The sequence below is a fragment of the Ascaphus truei genome, chromosome 3, assembly GCF_040206685.1.
Source record: "Ascaphus truei isolate aAscTru1 chromosome 3, aAscTru1.hap1, whole genome shotgun sequence".
NCBI lineage: Eukaryota > Metazoa > Chordata > Amphibia > Anura > Ascaphidae > Ascaphus > Ascaphus truei.
This window is the reverse complement of record NC_134485.1, coordinates 57,472,268-57,496,997: the sequence shown is the minus strand read 5'-3', so window position 1 is coordinate 57,496,997 and position 24,730 is coordinate 57,472,268. Positions and strand designations below refer to the sequence as shown.

General features: G+C 41.2%; 1 protein-coding gene across 3 annotated transcripts; it reads left to right on the top strand.

Moving 5' to 3' along the window:
- The first annotated feature begins 1,706 nt into the window (after positions 1 to 1,706).
- On the top strand, positions 1,707 to 24,112 carry RIOX2 (ribosomal oxygenase 2). 3 transcript variants are annotated; one of them, XM_075594050.1, is made up of 10 exons: positions 1,707 to 1,811; positions 3,552 to 3,983; positions 4,974 to 5,093; positions 7,416 to 7,544; positions 9,484 to 9,587; positions 12,804 to 12,906; positions 14,535 to 14,730; positions 16,826 to 16,908; positions 17,675 to 17,764; positions 20,323 to 24,112. In XM_075594050.1, the coding sequence occupies exons 2-10, from the start codon at positions 3,555 to 3,557 to the stop codon at positions 20,491 to 20,493; spliced, it is 1,425 nt and encodes a 474-aa protein (XP_075450165.1). In that variant the 5' UTR covers positions 1,707 to 1,811; positions 3,552 to 3,554; the 3' UTR covers positions 20,494 to 24,112. The 3 variants fall into 3 exon arrangements, with proteins under 3 accessions (XP_075450165.1, XP_075450164.1, XP_075450166.1); XM_075594049.1 differs by having other exon boundaries at positions 1,752 to 1,908; XM_075594051.1 differs by lacking the exon at positions 1,707 to 1,811 and adding an exon at positions 2,053 to 2,150.
- Positions 24,113 to 24,730: the final 618 nt, after the last annotated feature.

Here is a 24,730-nt window from a genome sequence, read left to right as displayed (position 1 = left end):
CTATATAATAGGTGTAGTTCTAGACCACCTCCAATAATCTTTTTACTTCTATCTGCCTTTTATTAATTAAACAAGAATGTGTCAATTTTGAAATCCTGCCTTCATCTTCCAGAATACATTAAAAAATATATAGCATAATAATGATGGATAATTATAATAACAACAATGTAACACCTCTTTCCCCAGGCCAACAGAAGAGGGCCATTCCAAAGTGATCCAATGTCTATTCAGGTTTTGCTTATATGCAGGCGATGCTCAGCGTCTCTTATTTACCTTGTTTCTCAGGGTACTGGCATTCGTGCAGGGCTGGTTTGGTAAGCATTAGAAGAAATGATGGAAGGCCCCAGGAACTTTTCTGTCAACTTTATTTACAGGAACAAACACAAACTTCCTTGGGGTGCGCATGCCTCGCCCCACAAATAGGACATTCTTCCCTTTGTTGTCACTATATGTAGCAAGCCCATGCCTGAATGTGGCTGTTCCTTCCTCCACTAGGATCCACTGGTAGGGTGCCCTCTTGCATGAAGATGTCCACCCTATCACACTATCAGAGCTACTCTGGGGTTATTCTCTGAGGTACTTACGTTGGAACCTCCTATAGAGTAACTTTCCATCCCCTCTATGGGTGGAACATGCCTCAGGACCATATAGAGGGCCCCCCAGTATTTAGGAATTACACTTCCCCCTAAACTGGAACATAACAAAGGGGGTCCTGATGCTAACACACACAGTAACCCTCATAAAACTTACATTTTTACATTGAGATCCCCCATCTTGTTCTCTCCTGGAATCTAAACTAGAAAGCTCCATCCCCAGTATATATACCCCATAGTGACATCACTAGTCACTATTCTACTTAGTATCCTTACTTAATGACATCACTGGGCACCTTATAGAAGGCGAGAGTGGCTAGATTTCTGCCCATCAACTCCACACCATGTGATGGAAGGCTTTTACACTGTAGCTATACTGTAGGTAATCCCTCTAGGGACCATTAACCCCTTAAGTAAAGTAGTATTCCCACATCGGTTCTACAATAATAATAAGACGCCCTTACTATAACACCCTCCTACTGTCTCTGTAAGTTCTCCCTACTTACCACTTAAATTGTAAGTTCTTCAGGGCAGGGACTCCCTTTCCTATTATTACTTTCATGTCTCAAGAGTTTGGGAGGCCCCACCCTACATACAGATCTGAAACATTGGGAGTTTGGTCTTCGCCATACAGGTGTGTGGAAACACGTCATGCCACGATCAAAAGAAATCTTTGAGCACCTCAGAAAAGCCAATTATTGCTGCTCATCAGTCTAGAAAGGGTCACAAAACTATTTAAGGATTTGGGGCTCCACCAATCCACTGTCTACAAATGGAGTAAATTCAATATCTACATACATTCAAAATGTTGAATTTAAATGGGGGAGGGGATTTCTTGGTTTTAAAGAAGAAAGATTAGAAAAGCACTGCACATTTATGTTTCAAGTAAATACATTTGGGCTATTTTATGTAGGGGGGGGGGGGGTTTCCTGCAGAAATATCAGTCATAAAAAAAAATTAAAAAATCCTCCTGTATTTACCCATCGGATTACACCTGTATGCGGAAGGCTCGTTGGAATCCGAATTGAGTCCCCCCCGAAAATAAAAGTAATCGTTCCTATTGGGAGCCACTAGATGTCCCTGTACAATAAAGCACAATTAGTACGTGCCATTGCCCTTTTAATGTGAAGACGCGAGTCTGCATGGCGGCGCAAAGCATGCTGGGAGCACCATTGCAGACACGTGGTCAGCTTGCGCTGTCTGGGAGAGCAGGCTCAGGTGAGCAGAACGTGTGCGAGCCGCATTGTATTGCAGGAACAGGACTAGAGTACTGTAACTGTTCCACAAGCAGAGCGGACACAGGCACAGCAATATCGTAAGATATCCACAGCTCAGGCACAACACTAAATATATAGTGTATATATATATATATATATACCGTGTATATATATATATACACACACACACCACCACCACCCCCCTCCCCCTCTTCATCCACCCACGTCCCTTGTTTATTACCTGATCTGCTTCCTGGAGTGTTCCTTGTGTGACACTCAGGAGACAATATGTTTTAGGAATTACTTTCTTGGGGATGGAGAAGGGAAATGGTGTTCTCAGGTTTGTGTTCTCGGGGCGTCTCTACTGTACATGACAATTCGTATTGTGTGTTTATATAAAGAGAAGTCACCGACCCTGTTCTCGGGAGCCATGTGTTAGTCTTGTTTCTGTTTCTCTTTAGAAACTCATTAGTAGTTCATACACGGGCTGTGTTGTGAAAATGACTGGTCTGTTTGTGGTTAAGGGATACAAACTACCAGGGACCCCTTACTTAGCCTAGGTGCTGGAAATAGGTACACACACACACACACACACACACGTGGCACACAATCCTTCCTAAATAATTATAGCATTCATAATTAACTTATTTACATAAGTAAAGAAGTTATATGTAAATAAAAGTTAATTATTAATGCTATTATTTAGGAAAGATTGTTTGCCACACGGATTTTTTTCTCTAGTGCATTTAGATGTAATGGATCAGTGCTTCAAGCTAATAAATCCTATCTTTATTTGAATTATTGCTTTTTTTTTTTTTTTTAAACCAATACCAGTCATATGAGAGGCCACCTGGTTTGATCATCCATTACCTCTGCACATACAAGCATTTAAACATACGGTAAAGAAAACCATATTGTATATGTGGAGGTGTCACCCATGGGTATGTGGCATGAAATTCATAGATACATACTTTCTATAAAAAGTATTCAAGTAGTCCCATTGTTCATAAAACTGATCTTGGTTTGCTGGTTGAGGCAAAACACTGCTGATCAAATTATTAGACGGACCTATCATACAATTCCAAAGCTGCTGAGGGTGATTCGGTGAGGCACAGTAAAAAAAAAAAAAAAAAAAAAAAAACAATACATATAGCACTATAATGTGTTAAGTAACTCAATGTAATGCCCTGTCTGCAGTTACCTTGTTTTTTTCAGCTAGGCCAGTGTTGCAATTTACACTCATGCAGTGCTGTTATGCATGCAGTCTGTGAAGATATTGCAGCTTTATGCATAGCCTGCTACATTCATTGTAAGCTGGGTGACGCTTACATTCAAAGGTTGTAAAGAGTCACAAATTAAAAAACAAAATATATGGGCACTCAATCTCCCCTTGTAAAGAGACATTTCGGAACATGCCAAACTCGATGTACTCTACTCTAGTGCAGGCGTGCACAAGATTTTTTTTTTTGGGGAGCAGGGGGGGTGGCTGTTGCAGAAGCCCTGTGCTCTTCCCCAAAGCATTTAAATTAAATGCCGGGGAGCGTCGCCATTCCAATGCGGCGTCAAATGGCACCACTGGGTCATTTGATGCTGTAACAATGGTAAGGGGGGGCGAGAGCAGGCAGGGGGGCGCAGCGTCAAACATTTGCACACCCCTGCTCTAGTGCATTGCTCTTGGATGTGTCATATTGTGTGTGTGTGTGTGTGTGTGTGTGTATTGATTCCAGCTTTTGCCCCACAGAACATGCCAAGAAGAAGACATGGTACAAAAACAGAAAATGGTGCGCACACTCCTTGCAAATTACTCCGAGGGCCGGAAGTGGCCCCCACCTCAGTTTTGAATTTTTCCAGCCCAGAAAGCCTTTTTGAAAGTATTATCTCCCCAATTAAAAGTGCGGAGTTTTTTTGTGAGTACTGGGAAAAAAAGCCGCTGATAATCCACCGGTCTGACCCTGAGATGAGTGCCTACTACCAATCCCTATTCTCAGTGTCGGATTTGAAGCATATAACTGGGCGAGGCATTTACTATGGAAGAGATGTGAACGTATGTAAGTGCAAAGGCGGGAAGAAAGTCAGTTTACAGAGAGCGGGGAAAGCCAGCTACCTGCATCTGATGAAAGACTTTGGCAGATTGAAAGCAACGATACAATTTCACCAGCCTCAGAGATTTAACGTAAGATGTACTGTTTATGTATGTATGTATGTTTATGTATGTTTATGTATCGATATACTGTAACAGGCTTTTTATGGTCTAAATCAGTGGTCTCCAAACTTTTCAGTACGAGGGACACATCGTATATTCTACACTTTCGAGGGCCAAACAAAAAAAAATATCTTTTTATGAATGAATAAGTTTTATTTGGATGTTTTTGGGGTAATCGGCATGATATGATTCAGAACAAAAGAGAAATGTGACAACTACAAAGAAAGGATGCCGTGCTTACACTGGGAAATGATATATTATGAGCAAAAATATATATATATATTTCAAGTTGCTGCGGGACGGATAAAATCTTGTGTTGGGGCCTGATGTGGCCCCCGGGCCGTAGTTTGGAGATTCCCTGGTCTAAATGAAATGTTCAGGGAAAAGCAATGATAAAAGGGTGGCAAAAAGCATATGCTTGGGCCAATAGGAGCTCGCCACGATGTTAAATCCACTCGCCCGGGGCGTGCAAATGTATAGGTTTGTTGAACACTGTATATATATATATACACACACACACACACACACACACACACACACACACACACACACACACACACACACACACACACACACACACATATATACTTTTTGCTTTACAATTTATGTTGATGGAACCTCTTACTCAGTGCTGAATGTGTGGGACCAGCCGCTACCCTGTACGAGGATGCAGCATTCAATTACGGACGATTTACTAATGTGCTCTATAGGTTATTGAATTGTGATCCCGCATTCATTGCCATTCAAGTCAATGACAGTTAATATAGGATTGAGGTGTGCTAGAACATGCTGCACAAGGGAATCCCGGCATGTGGGTTTTCTGCAAAATAATCACTGCTCTAAAGCTGTCCCTCATTTTTACTCCTATAAAAAATTCAGTGGTCCACTTTTAAGTACATATAACATGAACATATCTTATTTCTAACACACACCTTTTCTATTAATGGACTTTCTTTCCAGGATAAGTTATGGCACATTATGGAAAAGCTGGAATGCTTCTTCGGCACGTTGGTTGGAAGTAACGTGTACATCACACCTCCAGACTCCCGGGGCCTGCCTGCTCACTATGATGATGTTGAGGTGAGAGACTCTCCAGCAAAGGTGGCCAACTCCAATCCGCCAGGGCCACCAACAGGTCAGGTTTAAAATATATCCCTGCTTCAGCACAGGTGGCTCAGTCAATGGCTGAACCACTGATTGAGCCACCTGTGCCTTAGCAGGGATATCCTGAAATCCTGACCTGTTGTGGCCCTGGAGGATTGGAGTTGGCCACCACTGCACTCAGCATAAGATGCAATGTGGTACATGACAAACATCTATATTTTGCTGGAAAAAACATAATGACGCCTGTGCTGAGGATTGGATAAAGATAGAGACTTTGTGACAGAATAAGATGAATTTTACCAAATAAATCATATATCTACGTCTATCTATTCATGTATAGCAAATATTTCTCTTGATCTAGTTCAGTATTTTAAACAGGTCAGGTCTTAAGGATATCCCTGCTCCAGCACAGGTGGGTCAATCAGCGGCTCAGTCATTTTGACTGAGCCACCTGTGCTGGAGCGGGGATATCCTTAAGACCTGACCTGTTGAGGTTCCCTGAGGACTGGAGTTGGGAACCACTGCTCTAGTGTACAGTATACCATATTGACACAGCTTAATGAGTTCACAATCAAGTCACAAGAAAAAATAGTGGCTAGTGAACCATCTATTTATTGCTTAATTAATCATTATACAACAAAGGATCAGGATTACTGTTACACCCTCTGGGCTGGCTTGTGGGGTTTAAAAAGCTACTGTATGCGCAGCTGTCAGCCAAAAGAATCAATGTATTACTTCCTGGTAAAACATGTTATAAATAAATAATTTACTGAAATGAAATATCAAATACCTACCTCTACTCGGTTTATTGTGTTAGGAAAGTGCACTAGCTTGCACTAGATGGCAGCATAACCCCACAATTTGACTGTTTCATAAAAAAAGCTGGAGAATTCTGACTAGGTGTGAGAAAAATCAGCTTTGCAACACATTACCCGAGCACTGATATTAAACCCGAGCACTGATATTAAACCCGAGCACTGATATTAAACCCGGCCACTGATATTAAACGGGTTTTCTTTTCTTTAAGCTGATATAAACATACTGAACTTGGCAATTGCCATTTAATACAGTCTGTAAATGGAGGGGCATGTTTAACAAGATGAGAGCTTGTGACGCTGCTGCCTTTCTTACTGGCCAACATATAAAAACTATATGCAGGGAGATTTGGCGAGAAAGAGGGAAATATCTTAATCTTCAATTGGGTTGGTAGCATTTTTTTAACAGTCTCAATGGGAAAAAAATATATGTTCAGCAGATTATAAAGGGGAAGAGGTGGCCAGTATGTCTTATTTACTTTGCTAATAACACCAAGTGATCTAAACAGGCACTTATACACAATAAAGTGAAGGATAAATTATCCAGTGATGTTCTATTTTATAAATAGTGAATTAAAGTGAAAAAAACGAAGTCTCAACCTGCAAGGAGAAAATGTACACAATCTCCGCTAACAGCACTTCCAGGATTAGGAGGGAGCATATTCGTCAGGAATCCACCCCAAAAGAGAAAAACAATATAGTGCACTTCTGTTTGTGCAGTGTGACAGGAACAATTTGTAAAGTCTTGGCTCATATAGAGAGCCTGCTTACAGACTGGCAGATTTCAAACAGCAGTGAGTATAGGTCTGAAATCCAATCTTGTCTTGTATGTCTCAGAGAAAGACAAATGAGAGCCAATAGTGCAGACCAATTAAAAGTTTATCATACATAAAAACAAAGAACAGTAATGTACTCACATTCTGTACAGAAAATACAGGCACATTAGATAGAGTGTAACTTTGATACTGCCGAGAAGATGGGTAGTAGCAGCCTGACAGGAGGAGCTTAAATCTCCTTTATTTAAACGCAAGTCATACTAAATCCACAGTCCATAGCTCATAGTCAGTCTGGATATATTACAATGCGATAATGGGGGAGATTTGTGCTTTTTTTTTTTATTTAAATTTTCTTTTTTTATTCTACTGTTTTCCAGAAATTTGTGCTTGAATTTTTTTAAATGGGACTTCTTCTGGAAGAAGTAATTTTGCAATCTATCTAAAGAAATAAGCGTTTGTCTAAATAGATTGGAAGAATAAATGAGTAATGTGGGTTTAGTTTTCTTTTTTTAAACAATATAAGCTGTGGGGGGCTTTGTTATATTGCTCAGCAGAGTCTTTCATGCATTAACCACAAATAAAGTGGTTAACATAATTTTAACGGCATCTTTGCTAGAGGCATCTGTAATACACAAAGCCATTTTCACCTGTCTTCTTGTGGGACACTTTGGGAAGCAATAAAACGTGTTTGATGTGTCCACTTTCAGGTGTTTGTTCTTCAGCTAGAAGGGGAAAAACATTGGCATCTCTACAAACCCACAGTCCCCCTGGCTAGAGAGTACAACGTTGTACCTGAAGACAAAATTGGGCCTCCAACTCATGACATCCTATTAAAGGTAGCGTCTTTTATATTGGAAATCTACTATTCACAGATAAATTAAAGGAGCTGGTGATGTCCATGAGCTGACACACAAACCGTAATATACAGTACGTCAATGTAAAAGCAAAACACATCATTTCCAAGTGTCGGAAGCTTCTTCTGCTCAGAATAAAGAAACAAAGATTAATATTAGAGCCGTTCCCTTCCAAAACACTATGGCCCAGGTCCACAAAAGGGTGCTAAACTTTAGCATATCTTTCATTCAAATGAGTGGGAGTAAAGGCATGCCATCGTTTTGTGAATTCGGGTCTATAACTCCTACACTAGCGCTGAAGTATTAGAACTTCCTGCATTTCTCTGTGCAGAGTTGTATATTATCAACAGACATGGTACAGTTTCATTTTAATTATGGTTAGTATTGTTGTTTTCTCTAACAAACATGCAATGTTACTTTAATGATGTAATCCCTCCCAAAAAAGAAATTCACAGACGTGTAAAGTAGTTTGCAAAAAAATATGTATTTCCAGTTTTTCCTTATACGGATTGAATCAAAACCATTATATTTTATTTCCCCAAATCCCAAAAGTACAAGCAGTTATCCTTGTTTACTACAGAGACTTGTGTACTACAGAGACTTGTGTACTACAGAGACTTGTGTACTACAGAGACTTGTGTACTACAGAGACTTGTGTACTACAGAGACTTGTGTACTACAGAGACTTGTGTACTACAGAGACTTGTGTACTACAGAGACTTGTGTACTACAGAGACTTGTGTACTACAGAGACTTGTGTACTACAGAGACTTGTGTACTACAGAGACTTGTGTACTACAGAGACTTGTGTACTACAGAGACTTGTGTACTACAGAGACTTGTGTACTACAGAGACTTGTGTACTACAGAGACTTGTGTACTACAGAGACTTGTGTACTACAGAGACTTGTGTACTACAGAGACTTGTGTACTACAGAGACTTGTGTACTACAGAGACTTGTGTACTACAGAGACTTGTGTACTACAGAGACTTGTGTACTACAGAGACGTGTGTACTACAGAGACGTGTGTACTACAGAGACGTGTGTATTTGTAGAAAGCCTAGAGTAGGTCTGCTAATTTATAAAGCAGGGGTGGCCCGCTCCAGTCCTCAAGGGCCACCAACAGGTCAGGTTTTAAGGGTCAACGCCTGAATCGTTGACTGAGCCACCTGTGCTGGAGCAGGGATATCTGTAAAACCTGAACTGTTGGTGGCCCTTGCGTACTGGAGTTAGCCGCCCCTGTTATAACGCAGTCATTTTCACAATGCAGCTATGCCGTCCTCGGCACTGAATGTTATCAAATGAAAAACTCAATGTTCTGTCATTTTCCAGAATTGCAGGGCCTTAAACAGACTATATTAACATTTGCAATGTATGCGCGTGGCCTGAAATTCTGAATCCAAGATGGGGACAGAAGCTGCAGGGAAAGTAACATTGTAGCCTCCGGAAGCGTAGAGTCAGAATAGGTACTGACATGCAAGTCCAATGGATAGCTACCAGGGTCCCGTTTCAGTGAAGGAAAACCTTTCCTTCTAGCTCTGTCACTAGTACAGGGGTGGCCAACCTGAATGGGAGCTGCAGCCGGTATTTACAAATGTCATTGTCAAAGGGCCACAAATAAAAAAAATATTATCTGATAGTGACTAATAAATACAATGTATCCATCTAATCATCAGAATTAGGGAAAGGAAAAATATACGTGGGAATAAAATGCATCTCACAATGAGGGCCAGCCGGGCCCCCAAACTGATCTGGAAGTGCTACCTTCGGGTTGCCGAGCCCTGGCCTATGTAGTAGCATTTTAGTGAAGGGCCACCTCTGCATTAGTACATTGCGTTTCCATTAGACAGCAGTATGTAACACATGTGCAAACTGTAAAGCGCTCTCTGGTTATTTGTGTTTCCTTTCCCTTTTTTTAGCCAGGCGATTTGTTATATTTCCCTAGAGGAGTTATTCATCATGCTCATACCCCTGCTGGCTCATCACATTCCACTCATGTGACCATAAGCACCTACCAAAAAAAGTAAGGCTGCTTTGCAATCACATTACAGGATGTTTCCCACACTCATTATGGAAATTGCCAACGTAGATGTTCTTGTTCGGGCGTCACTCAGTAGCACCTGCTAATTTCTCAATGCAGAGCAAAGCAACTTTAAAAATGTATAACTCCTTACTGATGTGTACCTCCTTTTTAAACCACTGCCAGGTAGACCTTTTATGGCTTAGCCCAGAGGTGGCCAACTCCAGTCCTCAAGGGCCACCAACAGTTCGGGTCTTAAGGATACCCCTGCTTCAGCAAAGATGACTCAGATCGACTGTGCTGAAGCAGGGATATCCTTTTAAGACCATACCTGTTGGTGGCCCTTGAGGACTGGAGTTGGCCACCCCTGGCTTAACCCCTTTTCATGCTTGCTGTAATAGTGTGTATGGCAGGTTTGCCTCTCCAGTAAGTGATAAGCCAAAGCTACCTCATTGCAATATGTTTAACGAAAGAGAAGAATAACTTCTGCCAGGCTTTCCTGTAATATTGCGGCAGCGCTCTCCTCCAGTGGTCTAGTAGTGTATCGTTGGCTTTCTTACTCGAAGACATTGTCACTTGGGATTTACTTCTTGGCTTGAGTCCTGTAACTAGTGAGCGCTGAAGCCAGTGTACTATAATGATCAAACAATTCCAGAGTCCCTTGAGGCCCCAGCTGCGGTGCAGTTTGACACTCGCATCCTCTATCTGGCATTCTTTTCCTGCTCATGCACTTTATCATCCATCATTGTCTTCTGACAGTTTGATAACGGGAGGGGGGAGGGGTTACAAGCAACAATATTTATAAGAGAGATATGTGCTGGTAAGTGGCGAAAAATATATATACAAATGATTATTAATAAAAACAAAGGGGGCTACATTTTGGGATCTAAGCCCTTCTGACCCATTCACACACAAGCCAAAGTTGAGTGTGATATTTCTCTTTAGAGCAGGGGTGTGCAAACTGGGGGGGGGGCGGGGAGACGGTTCAGAGGCACCGCGCTCTTCAGCGTGAGGCCTCTGTAAACTCACCAGGCTTCTGTCCATGCATCCCATGGCGACGAGTGTCAAATGACACTGCGGGGGTCATGTGACATGACTTACTGTAATATGACCCCACGACGTCATGCGATGCCCATTGCCATGGCAACGCGGCATTAAATGCTGCCGTGGGTCATTTGACGCCGCATTAAAGGTAAGGGGGGGGGGGGTGCAGTACAGGACAGGACGTTTGTGCACCCCTGCTTTTAGAGCATCAAAAAGTTAAACCCAAAATTATACAACCACCAAACACAGAACAAGGAGAATATATCTATGGAATTCTTGTAGATAAATCGTCCATTCACTGCGTTGGATGTTGTTGCTTGTACACCTCCCATTATCAGCCTTTGTACGTACATTCGTGTAAATATCACTATGAATATGCGCAATGTGTGTTGGATTACATAGCCAGGTTGTCCCGTAAAATTAGATTTTCTCTTTTTCTACCTACCCACTTATTTAAGGATACCTATTGTTGATGATATCAGGGATTACGCTATGACTGTTTCCTGTTGCTCTTTAGTATGAAAAACGTTGATTAGCCTGTTGGCTAGCATCAGAGCAGGGCACTTAATAAGTGGGGTTACCCTGCAAAAATTTTGAGGATTTCAAATTAATTAGCTACAGTACCATGTTTATAGTGTATAGCTTTTTCTTTGCATGTACCGTATTTCCACGATTCTAAGGCGCCATCGATTGTAAGATGCACCATTGATTTAATAACAATTTTGGGAGGGGTGGGAAAGAAACACTATTAGAAATGGCTATTTCGCACATGCGCAGGCAATGACAACTTGCAGTAAATTAAGGCACCTTCAGTCTGTCATAGGTCAACAGCACTACGGGCACTGCGCTAGGGTTGGCAGCATCGTGTTTTAGGAACGTCATTTCGCAACTAGGAGATCATGTGATCCTCATGACTCGCATTAGGGCCATATTGGTACAGAAACACGTTCCTGAGCATGTCCAGCTCTCGGTACAGCTGCTCCACAATCTTCTGCAACCTCTCTCCTTCCCTTCCTAGTCTCCTTTTAAGCATCCAGCGACTCAAACACCGGCTCCACCTTTGTCTCCACCAGCCGCCTGTAACCCAACAGCCCTCCCCGCTCCGGCTTCCCACCCGGCCGCTACTCCAGCAGCGCCCCCTTGCAGTCTAGTTTTTTTTTTTTTGACATTGATTCTAAGACGCACCCCGATGGCAGAGATGTCAAAATAGGAAAAAAGGTGTGTCTTAGAATCGAGGAAATACGGTATGTAGTTTTTGTGCACACTTGGACTCTGTGGTCATCTATGTTTGATTTAATATGTAAAATTTAACATCTTTAATAAGATTTGCATTTAAAAACCGGCATGAGTGTTTTGATTCTGGAGTGCTGGGGACCACACTGTTTTCTAGCTTGTGAGTGTGTGTCAGCATGAGCTGATGCTGTGTGACTGGGGTTTAGAGCATCTAATACAAACATCTATTGACTTCTTTCTTAACCCCTTTGCTGCCAGATGAGCCTGCAGCACATTGCAATGCATGACCGCCGGTGCCTCTAGAAGCAAAGTAGTCACTCCTACCTTTTACCACCTTCTTTGCTATTTAAGTCAATTTCCTAATTTTAAAGGATTTAGAATGTTTTAAAATCTAGGGCCGACGGCAAAACGTTGAAATTCACAATAGTGAGTAGCATATACAAATGTATAAAGACGGTCATATGTAACTATGGCGAGATCGCATGGTAAATTCCAAAGTGATCAGCATTACATTTTCGGAAGAATTCTCATAATTATGTTTTTGCATCAATAGTTCTCCAATAGAAAAATATATATTTTTTTTTTATGAAATAAGTTATCTGGATAAAAAAAAAAAAGTAGAGAGAATTGAGACTGCGCCTTGAAATAAAAAGGTGATAATTTCCATTGTTTGTTCTCGTTTTTTGGTCACTAAGTATTATTATTATTATTATTATTATTATTTCATTAATGTTTAATATTTGTTTCCATTAGGGATCTATTTTGAGTTTGTCACTTTTATCCTAGTAATTGAAATAGGTGTCGCATAGGAATATAATAAAGTGGGTCACCTTCGGTCCAGTGCAGGAGGGACTTGAAACGGAATGTTCTGAAGTCCTTTCCGCACCAGAAGGGTCAATAGCATCTGAATGGCTCATTGTTAATCTCCCTATTACTCTTCAGTACCTGGACAGACTACTTACAGGACCTGCTCCCTGGCCTTTTGTTTGATTCAGCAACGGAAAATATTAATCTGCGACGAGGCATACCACGTCAACAGCTAATGGTAAAGGATTAACGTTGTATTTCTTATGCTGTAAATCCTGTCTTTATGTATCGTCAAAACTGTGTTTGTGTGTTGCCAGCTTCATTAAAGGGTGCTGCAAGCTGTGTAGATGCTATAAAAAGCAAGATACTTTGTATGTTGTGATACGTTTTGATGGATGAATGCATCAATCGCACAAGGTTTTCTTGTGCATAAACTTTTGAGACTGCAGAAATCTCTTTTATCAGATTAGATCTCCAAGGTGGAGATGGGAGACTTCAATACATAGCGCATGAGGTTTATCACAGCAGGGTCCCCATCCTTGAATGAGGTGTTTAAAAGATTAACATACTGTAGCTGGGGTATTGTCCTCAGGTGTATTCCGCCATGGTTGTGGAGTTGAGGCAGTCTGCAGTCTTGAATGCTTAAGCCCCAAAACGCATTCAACGTTGCTGAAATGTTGGTCCATTTGGTCCTAGGTAACCTAGGAAGTATCTGTGTTGCAAGAAATGGCTGGTCTATAATTAGACGAAAGCTAAAGAAAAGCAAAAACAGCTGAGCAGTTATCGATGGGAAGAGAAAAACTGCTGGGTGTCTCCAAGGAGTTTTCCCCGTTCTGGAGGCTGCATATACTATTGCTTCCTTGCCTGACACGTGCAGCTGGGCTTGTCAAAGTTCGCGTACAAGTGTATCTGTGTAGAGCTCCCATTTGATCCATCAAAATGTATCACAACCTATAGAGTGTCTATAATATAATAGTGGCCAATATTGTAAATCCCCCTCAAAAGCAGAATGGAGCTTTCTGGGAGGCAAGAATCTGTACAGTGTTCAACGTGTAATGCTCCTGGGTACAACCACCCTTAACCCATCTGATTTCAGAGGTCTTTCCATCACATTGCAGAGGTGGCCGCCTGGCAGTGAATGGGATTACGTGAGGGTCACTGAAGCATACCTGATTGTGTGTGTTCATATTTTGCTTCAAATCATAATTTAACTCCACTATAGTTTAACTTGGGGGTAGTTTGTAATGTAGTGACAAGCAAACGGGTGCTAAGTTTTGGATGCTATTTAAGTTTGTCAGATACAGCAGTGCTTCTCTTCAGCTGCTTTTTGGTTGTTTCATCATTTTATCAGACAATACACGGAAAGCTTTGTACCACCACTGCATTGCTGATCCTAGGAGATGCTTAGAAAACCTTCTACCGGTATAGCTGGGTTGGCCCTGGAGAAGTGTACGTTGTGATACTGTACCTTTTTGAATGGACTGACATGATAGTCCTTCATAGATGGCATTTGAGAAGCCTCAAATGTCTCCTTCAAATGTTGTAGACTTTTGAGGTTTACAAGGCAGGAGAAGTAGCTGTGATGGTGCCATAGTAGCCAGTAGGATGCCTTGACTAGGACATACTTTGTACACCATTAACACTTTTGCTGCTGGTGAAGCACTGAAGGCCCCCATGGTAGTTCAGGAGGGGGAAATGTGTTTATGGGAAGGGGGGGGGGGGAGAGACTGGTTAAACAATGTTAAAAAAAAGTTTGTGTTACAACAAGCTTTTTAATGAATGGATTTGTTTTATTAATTAACATGTACGCCTGTAAGCTTCAGGACCTTCACTAATTGTATTTTTTGCTGGTTTCTATTGTCTTAGCAAACAGACACAACGAGTGCGGTAAACCACATAAGTGAGCTCCTCATGAGCCTGGTTAAAAGGCTGAAAACCAACAAGGACGTCCGATCATTTGAAATGATCCGTGATTTCATGGGAAACCGATTGCCCCCGTACCTGGAGGCTAATTCTTCCCTGTTACTGACACAATCCGGCAATGTAACTGAAGGAAGGACAGGTTTGTTGCATAAACAGATAATATTCATTACAGGGGACTTGGAGGGATTGCGGCTGTGCTTGAAGAAACCTTTGTCATCTGTTTGTACACTTGCATCTCAGTATTTGCCCGTCTTCTTAAATGGGCACAACCACAGAAACGAAGTATTCGCCCCCTTGTTTCCCAAACAGGCAGCAACGCATTGAGTAGCAAGTGAAGGGGTTAATAGAATTTGGTTTCCTTAACAATATGTACAGTAGTAAACCTTAAAGCAAACATTGGGGTTGTGTGAGAACCAGGAGTGTTTGTAGCGGGGACCCTGACTAAAAGTGTTTCCTCCGTCACTATCCCTGCTCAGTGCACAATGGCACCATATATAAGGTGACTCAGCCCGTGCTGAGGCTGAGGGAAAGCGGGTGCTTTCCCTGGCCCTGGTTAGCGCGCCGTCCGGGGGGGCGTGTCGGGGGCGGGCCAGTGACGTCACGGAGCTGGTTCGCCCTCATTGGGCGAAACGCTCACGTGACCGGCTCTGCGCTCCAGCGAGCGCGAAAATGTTACATTTTCATAAGACACACGCTTCCGCACGCTTGCGGAAGCGTGCGCGAGCCCCTGCTAAAGCCGCTCTCATTGCGGCTGCAGGGGCTCACTGCCGAGCAGCAGCACGGGTCAGTGCCTAAGCGCTGACCATGCCCGAGGCCTAAAGGTTCAGCTAAAGGAATGCAGTGCAAAATGTTACTGTATTCTTTGCATCTTTTTTTAGATCATTATACAGGCCGTCCTCGGTTATCCAACGGAATCTGTTCTGGAAGTAGCGTTGGATAGTGAGAGCATTGTAAAGTGAGTCCCGTGTTAATCAGTGGCGGTGAGCTTTGGATAACGCATTCAGGCATCGGATAATGTATTCCGGCGTCGGAAAACGGCCCATAGGGTTGCGTTGGAAATGTCATTCGTTGTAAAGTGAAATGTTGGATAGCAAGGACTACCTGTAGTGTTATTTGATCAGCCTAAATGATAAAAATATAATGGTCTGCTAACAAAAATTATAGATTAATTCTTTTAAAAACATTTTTTTAACGGGCTTTTAACCCCATTATATCAGCTCATTTTAGAGCAATGGTTTGCTGCCATCCATAACTAGCAGCTAAACAGCACCTGCCTATAAAGACTTCCATGCTGTGGTGGAGCAAGGGACAGGAAGAAAAAACACATAGATGCTCCTTAATAAAGTTATTAGCCCATAGAGTGCCCTGTGACCACGTGGCTGCATTATGGGCTTTCAGCCTGCTTTCTAGGGTGAGATTGTGTTCTGCGCTTCTCCTGAGATCTGACCGTGATCTAGAAGGCAGGCGAACCAAAGAGGACTCTCCCTTACCCGTAACCAGCGAGGCTGCGTTCTTCGGAGTGATCACGATGCGCCGGAGGGGCTGGGGCACTCTGGTGCAGCGGACCCTTCCAGCACTTACAGGGTTAAAGCAGCAATCGGCACACATTTACTTGCTGCATTTTCCAACGCTGTTTCTATCTTTAAAATCCGAGGCGCCGTTCAGGAGATATAAGTATTCAAAATATGATGCATCTGAAGGGGATTCAAACAGAGCTCGCCCTTTATCCCAGCGCAGTGTAACGGTTGCCATGGTAACCGCCGATGCGAGAGATGACAAAGCATGATTTTATTTTTTACTGTTTACATTTTTAAATAACTGCTCGGAGGGCGATGTACCCGCATTATATGCATGAAACTCGTATACGATTGTGAGTGGGGTTGTTGCCTTACACCTCAATAGCTGCAGTTTCGGTTTTTATATCTGTAGAAGGCTTAAAAAAAAAGCTTCATTATTTGGAGCATTTAAAATATCATGAGATGTTTGAGGAGCTCCATAAAGGTGTGTGTGTGTTTACAGTATGTATTAGTGTGTATGTATATATGTGTGTATGTATATGTATGTATGTATATATATATATATATAGATATATATATATCTATATCTTTGTATATTAGTGTGTCTTTGTATATTAGTGTGTGCGTATGCTGTATATGTCATATATAACGATGTGCATCCACACGCCCAGTTAACATTCATTACTTTGCTTAATTACTTGTTTGTATTCTATTAAGGGGGATGTCCGCCCAAACTGGACAGTACAGTCACACTGCAGTACAAGGAATATGCCACAATCACAGTGGGGCAAGTCCCAAATGTGAGTATTTGCAAAGAGGTGGCGACGCTCCTAGTTCTGCATCACAGTTACTTGGAGCTGGGAGTGGAAATTTTCTCTCCCACACAGGGAAGGATTGCCACATGATTTATCCCTTTCATGTAAACAGGGCTTTATATCTCAGCAGAGATGTGCGTAATAGGGCACTGTGGCAGAAAAGGCGTAACAACTGGTATGAAGGAGTGTCTGTGAGTAAAGGCGCTGACTCCCGAAACAATGACACTGAGTTTGAAGTTCAAATCCCCGGGTGTCGGCTCCTTGTGACCTTGAGCAAGTCACTGTATCTCTCGTGCCTCAGGCACCTTCAACATAGACTGTAAGCGCTACTTGGCAGGGACTCGTGTCTGCAAAAAGTCTATGTACAGCTCTGTGTACACTGCCTGCAATGTACAAGGCGAAAAAAATAGTATTATTGATCGTTCTTAGCAGAGACACTACCACTGTAATGGGGGAAAAAATTATCTTTAAAAATGCAATTCAGACATCGGTTGACTATCCTTATAAACGAAAAATGACTGGGCTCGTTTGCTTATAAGGAGGGAAAAAGTCACATTTCCCGCTGTGAAGGGGTTAATTGGTTGTTTATATTACTCAGCAGGGTAGTTCTGTGATTGGATAGCAAAGATTTATGTATTTTTGAATGGCTATAAAATATAATGCCCTCTCTGTCTTAATTTTCAGTGTATTAAGTTATTAAGAGTATGTGGACTAAATTATACAGCCACTTACATGTCCTTCTTTATTACAGGAAGACACTCATGACATGATGGTTTATGTCTACTACTCGCTGAATAATGACCGAGAAACCCACATGATGAAAGTGCAGGGTGACTCCCATGTAAGTACTGAGCTCCGCTTTCCTAAGCTCGTTGACCAACTTACCAGATGTCAAATATTAGTTGTCTATCAGTTGTCTATACCGATCGCCGACTTTAATAATGGGCTTTCTGTATTGGGGGAATTCAGATCTAAAAAAATATTTGTTGGGGGGCTTTTCAAAATGTGAACTGTGTCATTAAGTAGATAATCACTGCAAAAGTGGCAATCCTGCCCATTTGGGGTACTGGGTATGTATGTACCGTATGTATGAAATTTTTAGCTCGGGACTTAGGAACCCTAGTTCTTGAGACACTTGCTAGTTTAGTTGCCAGAATTATTTCCTGAAATTTTGGGAAAGGAACAGGAAGCCTCCACGTCATGCCCCTCCCCTTTGACCCTATTGGCCTGCAGGACCCGTGACATTTGGTGGTCATTTTTTATTTCCCCAAACCAGAGCCAAAAATAGTACATTTCACGACTATCCATTTTAAATTCTGTATGAAAAAAGAAATATCACTATAAAAAAAATCAGGCAGACAGGATTGCTGCTTTAACCATTTGAGTGCCCCGATGGCATAGCCACCACGTCATGGGGTCTGGGGTGCGTGGGGTCGTTTTTCTAGATCAGTAGTGGCCAACTCCAGTAGTCAAGGGCCACCAACAGTTCAGGTTTTCAGGATATCCCTGCTTCAGCACAGGTGGCTCAGTCTTCTTCTGCACCACCTGTGCTGAAGCAGGAATATCCTGAAAACCTGACCTGTTGGTGGCCCCTCAGGACTGGAGTTGGCCACGTCTGCCGGTACTGTGAGATCGCGTTCTGCGCTCCTATGGACGCAATCTGGCAGGCAGGGGAAGGGGTGGGGGGGGGCTCACTTCTCTTCCGTTCGTGTTATCAGTGACACCGTGATCATGACCGCTAACTGCCATAGGGGCTCCGGCACGCAAAGGGTTACGTTACTGTAAAATTTAACCCCTGGCTGTCTCAACAAAAGCAAAAACTATTAGTAGATTATGTCACTACATTTGTAGAGCTGTTAATGATATAGTTAGTATTGAAGGAGTTCTTAAACAATGGTGCGGGTGTTACATCACTGTGTGGTTTTACTTTACTACTAAATGTATATTTCCCATTGGGACTCTATTTTTAAAGGCAACCACCATAATTAAAACATGTACCTACCTGCCTGCTCTGGTTTTATATTTATCAGCTGTTATATGTTAGGGAAATTCCCAAAGTGCAGGCTGAGATTTGTGAAAGTAAGAAAAAACATCCCCCTCAGGGGAGACATTGAAGTTTTATGAAGTAGGCTACATTCCCAATCTTTAAATTGAAACCAGTTTTCCCTACCTGGCATGATCTGCATAACTCACGAGGAGGTGATACTGGCACACAGCGCTTACCAGTAATAACCAGCAGGTGCTGCTCTCGCATCATTGTTTAACCCAACCCAAGCAGTACAAGGTGTCACATGCAGTGTTCTGGAGTCTTAGGGAACCAGTGTGTGAAGGGGTCCAGCCACAGGAATATGTTTACACATGTGCAGCATTCTCCCCCACACTTATTTTCTCATCATCTGAGGTGTACAACTTACAGGTATATTAAGAATTTAAAAAGAATTTACAGTGACCGCTGGGTCACCCAATGGAAAACCACATTGCATAACATTATCAGGAGATGGCAATCGGGGGACCTGAATAAATGATGGTACTCTTGCTTGATAATGTTGCAGTAACCACAATAATTGTCATTTATGGCACTAAGCCACTAGAGGGTACTCTGAGTATTTGTACTCCACGTTAATGCTATGTCTGAATAAAATAGCTGTTAGATTAGTGTTGCTACTCTTGCTAGTTAGATGAGTTCTATTGACTTAACTCTGCATGTACTAGTGAAATAGTATTTTTATTAGATATATAACAGGTTACCAAAATCGCTGAGTAATGCATTCTGGAAGTAGTTTTAACAGCAATATTTCATGTTTTGGGGAATCCGTCGCCCTGATTTAGATGCCTGCTAAATAGTACTGACCATCAGGTATCCCATTCTCCATAAACATGTTAATGTGGATTGAAAAGTAATAGTACAAGGTATTATGTAGAGCCACTACTCATTTTTTTTTCAAGTGCCAGGGGACCGCCGGCACTTCATAATCCTGTAATCGTGTCTGGGTGATCACATGACCGCAACTGGCACCCAGATGTCGGAAAGGAAGTGCCTATGATGTACCTGATACGCCATAAGCAAAAAATATTTTAATTATTTGTGCTCACAATGTACATAGCTTTGTACTTACAAGAGGAAATAAACCATGTAAATTATAGTAACATCCTCTATTCCAGGGGTGGCCAACTCCAGTCCTCAAGGGCCGGGTTTTTATCCCTGCTTCAGCACAGGTGGCACAGTCTTTGATTAAGCCACTGATTTGAGTCACCAGTGCTGAAGCAAGGATATCCATAATACCTGGACTGGTGTTGGCCACTCCTGCTATATTCATTATATGTAAACTACTACCTTTGTGTCAATTTCTTTTGTTCTTTTTTTGGTAATGCAATCTGTTCATCTTTTTCCCCTGCCAGGTGAATGGGCTGCGTTTCCCTCTGTCTTTCATGGATGCTTTGAAACAACTGTGGACCTCTGACGCAGTGCATGTTAGAGATCTGCCTCTTGGTCTTGACGGCGACAAGGAAAACCTTGCAATATCACTCTGGACTGCAGGTTTAATAGCGGTCCATCCAACTTTGGCATAGGAGCTCTGCCAACTTTTTTATGAGGAACAACTCAAACGTTTCACAAACAATGCCCTGTCTTTGCATTACCCTTATTTACATTATCAAAGTAAAAGAAAAAGCAATTTCTGCTCTGTTATGCAAAATGGTTTTATCCTGTTTCAAAGGTGCATTCACTATATTTAATTTTTTGGGGCTAGTTACACATTTAAAAAAAAAAAACAACTCTTTTTTTAATATAGTACTGTAGTGATGAGGCTGCACATTTGAAGCAGCTTTGGATGTTTAAGGAGAAAAATTGGTGCAATTAGTGCTAAAAGCTGAAAAGAATAATAGAAATATTGTGCGTATAATAATGTTTACACTTAAATATTCTATAATATTAAGGCAAGGCTGCCAAGAATAACTGACCCAAAACACAGTCAGTGAAGTCACAAAACAAACAATACAAACCGGCGCCTATAAAGTCCAAAGGTAGTCTGTATAGAGTCCAATTGGAATGAAGTGCAAGAAAATTGCTTGAAATCTGGTACTTCCAAGATGTACAGCAAGATGTTACGTGGTACTGTATATGAAAAACAAGCAGAAAAAAACATCATAGTGCAAACTGCTGGTTAATGACACAGACACACAAACACTGAACAGACAATACAAAACAATAAACAAATACAAGCAAGGCTGAAATAATAAAAAGAGTTAATTTAATACAACATATATTTAAAATAACAAAAATGAAAACAGTAGCAGGCAACTGGTCCGGTCACCTAAAACCGGAATCCTACTCACAAGATGTAATGAGTAAATGCGCATTGACTAGCAGTCACTGGGAGGTGCTGGTAATGGCTCCAATGGCGTCGGGCTAATGCAGGAACTGCTCCAACGCTGGCACACTCTCCTGGACCGGAAATCCGTCTCTGGGGGTGGGTCTTGGGGGGAAAAAAGCGCCACTTCCTGCTGCCACAATGCAATTGAATGCTACCGTGTAGCCTGCGTTCTGTTAGATGACAACTCTACAATACTGACCTACGCGTTTCGTGCGCGTGCGCACTTCATCAGGGGATAATAATTACAGGGCATTGGATATCTTTATACAGTTACACTGACTGTGATTGGACGAGAGTTAATGCCAATCAAGCCCTGTGTTAAGAACAGCCTTACTTACGATACCAACAAGAAACAAAACATACACAAGACACTTATAAAAAATAACTGTAGGTATATCATGTAGACATAACAATGTGCACATATCTTCAGTTATAATTTTTTGAGCCACTGTTAAAGAGTTTGCCATTTGGTATAACTATAAAGGTATAACAGTAACAGTATACGTGTACACAATGTATAATACATAAGGGTATATGAACATAATACCAAAAAGTAAAAAAAAGTGAATATAAACCTGATTGATGGAGGACAAATGACATATTAATTATACTCCAACATTATTTTAAAAATGCTCCCAATTCAAAATCAATATTCAAGCCATTTGGACTACCTTTGGACTTTATAGGCGCCGGTTTGTATTGTTAGCTTTGGATGTTTGCCACCTAATTTAAATATCTGGTTCATTTTATATGCAACCTTTTTTTACTTCAAATGCAGAGTTTCAATAACTCCCTTACCTCTCTGTCAAGAAGTATGATTGTAATAATTGCTGCAAGACAGGGCGCACCCTGGAAATATTAAAGTCTATGTTATTCTGCAGGGTATACGAAAGAAAGGCAAGGACACACACTAACAATCTCTCCCGAGTTACCAGGGAGTGGGAGGTTGAGGTGTGCTGCACTTTCTCTGTCTCTAGGTAATGAGAGGGAATAGTGACAATGCTACGAACGGAATCTATAGAACACCGTTTTACATTCATATTTGATGTATTTGGTATTGTCATGGTGCAGCTATCAAAAATGTTAGCTGATTTGAAATGATTTATGATTTGTTTCCTCGTCATAAATGCCTACAAACTTTGCCCCACTGGCCTGGCTGTCCTTTGTGTAATTGTATATTTTCAGTACACAACAGAATATATGCTGTAACTTTGTGTGAAGTAGCCAGCGCAATATCTATAGGTTATGGGGTACAATTTTTATTATGTTAAAACCTATTATGTATTGTATGCATATTTACTGTAGTTGGGGAAACAATTCTGTGATCATAGCAAGAAAAGAACATCTATTTTTGGCATATGTTTGGAAGAGTGAACGTGCCTTTTTGTACATGTAAATGATCAAGTTTATATGAGGATGCACTATAGTTAAAACAAAAAAATCTAGTTTTCTATTTACGCTTAAGTCCTCGAGTTAAATGGCTTTCCACGCATTGCAGAGCAATTTGTCTGAAATGCATACACTGATAGGGGAATCTTGGGAAGACTTTGCTATAACCACACACCATGTGCTTAACTTAAACATTGTACAGATGCAGCGGGTGACACGGTCTTCCCAGATGACACAAGTTATCCCAGATAATCTTAGAACATCAGTTTTCACAGGATTCAGTGTCAGGGTCCAGAATATTCCAACATATCCAACACCAGCGAGACCCATGAAGGCTGCTACTTCTGTACATTTTAAATCGGCCAACCCTTCACACCGTTACAATGCACTATCTTTCCAAGCCAGGGGCGCTGTCTCCTTTTAATGTGTGAGGGCGAATCCTCCTGTTCAGTGAGAAAGTGTTTCCAGTCTATAAAATAACAACGATCTGAGCAGAGAAATTCTACCTTTCTCGTGAGATCACAAGAAAAACAAGTATGAAGCAACAGGCACATTTTGTTTATTAATGACACTTCCTGTAGTATGCAAATAAATGGTTTGATCCCACTTTATGTTGGTGGTGCTGTTTTGGGGTTGCCCATACAGCAGTGATTATCTGCACGGTTTTTAGTTTTATGGTAAAAAAGGCAAAATTAAAAATGGTTATAGAACATCGGCTAAAAATATGCATTTTAATTTTAAATGGGTTAACCACAAAGCTGCTTAATCCCCACAACAGAGCCTCAGTCTGGTGTTGTGCCCACATTAAATTGGTAACAATAATACTAATGAATATAAGGAATCTAGTGCTCTGTGAAAGTGGTCATTAGTAGAGTGGGAGAATAAATATGTTCGTTCCCACTGCAGGATTTCAAGCAGCAGCCGCCGCCGAGCAAATCACTGCTTCTCATCGAGCCATGAGATGATAATAAATGCAAAGTGTTTTCCTTCATAACTAGTATGTTTTGCGTATTAAATAGAAATTGCCGTGTTAGTCCAGTTGCGATAGTGCACAGTAAATGAGTACTTCAGTATTAGGCGAAACTTTTTTTTATTTTGGACTAACAATAGAAATTATAAGACAAGTTTTCGAGAGTTCCCCTCCCTTTCTCAGGTCAGCAATACTGATTTGCAGAGGTTCTATGAGGAACCCATGTTTGTATGAAATCGCTGATAGATTGGGATCCATTTGAACGAGACACATATGCTGAAAGAAGAATGACTTTCACTCATTTTTATTAAGCCAATTAATATTTCCATGCACTTCAATACAGTGATCATCTTTCAGGTTACCCGCATGGGTTTATTTTATTTTTTTACCCCTATCTGTTTGGGTTTAAAGATACAGTAAGCGTGGCACTTTAATAAATATAATTTGTTTGTTTTAATGTATGCAGCCTTTGATTACCTTTTATTGAAAACGAATCACCTAAGCTGCCAATTGATTAGTTCTTCTGTGATCGATCTGCAAAGATCCAATGGCTGCCTTACAGGTTCAAGCAATCCTTCAGTCAGTGTAAATCAGCAGATACAATGTATCCGTATATTATGAAGGTAACATCTATTGTTACAGTTTATAATTGGCAACAAATGATCACGAGCAGGAAAGTGTTACAAAGATCTTGCACTGCTGAGGAGGTGGCTAAAACCTGCTATAGAAATCATAGGATGCTCTGTATATTAAAACTCATTAAAAATGGTATTAAGAGCTGAATACAACTACTTTTTTAATTATTTCATATTACAGAACTGATTTATTTAAAAACACACATAGGATATTGCATAGATTGCTCCTTTTTAAAGGAGAACTATATTAAACATGTTCTTAATTGGAAAAGAAGAAAATGATTAGTACAATGCTGGACTATTCCACCATCTGGGAAACATAGCGTTTATGGTTAGCCCCATATGATAACAAAGTGTACTCCAGGCACTGAGAACCTTTCATTAAAACATTAATTTGTGGCACCATGTACGCTTCCTCCGTTATTTGCCCCTTTACCTAA

What these genes read in the sequence shown, in the direction of transcription:
- RIOX2 (XM_075594050.1), top strand. Translation starts at nt 3,555, where the DNA reads ATGCCAAGAAGAAGACATGGTACAAAAACAGAAAATGGTGCGCACACT. An exon ending in ACCAGCCTCAGAGATTTAAC is followed by an intron (nt 3,984 to 4,973) that starts GTAAGATGTACT and finishes CTTTCTTTCCAG; the next exon opens with GATAAGTTATGGCACATTAT. An exon ending in CTCACTATGATGATGTTGAG is followed by an intron (nt 5,094 to 7,415) that starts GTGAGAGACTCT and finishes GTCCACTTTCAG; the next exon opens with GTGTTTGTTCTTCAGCTAGA.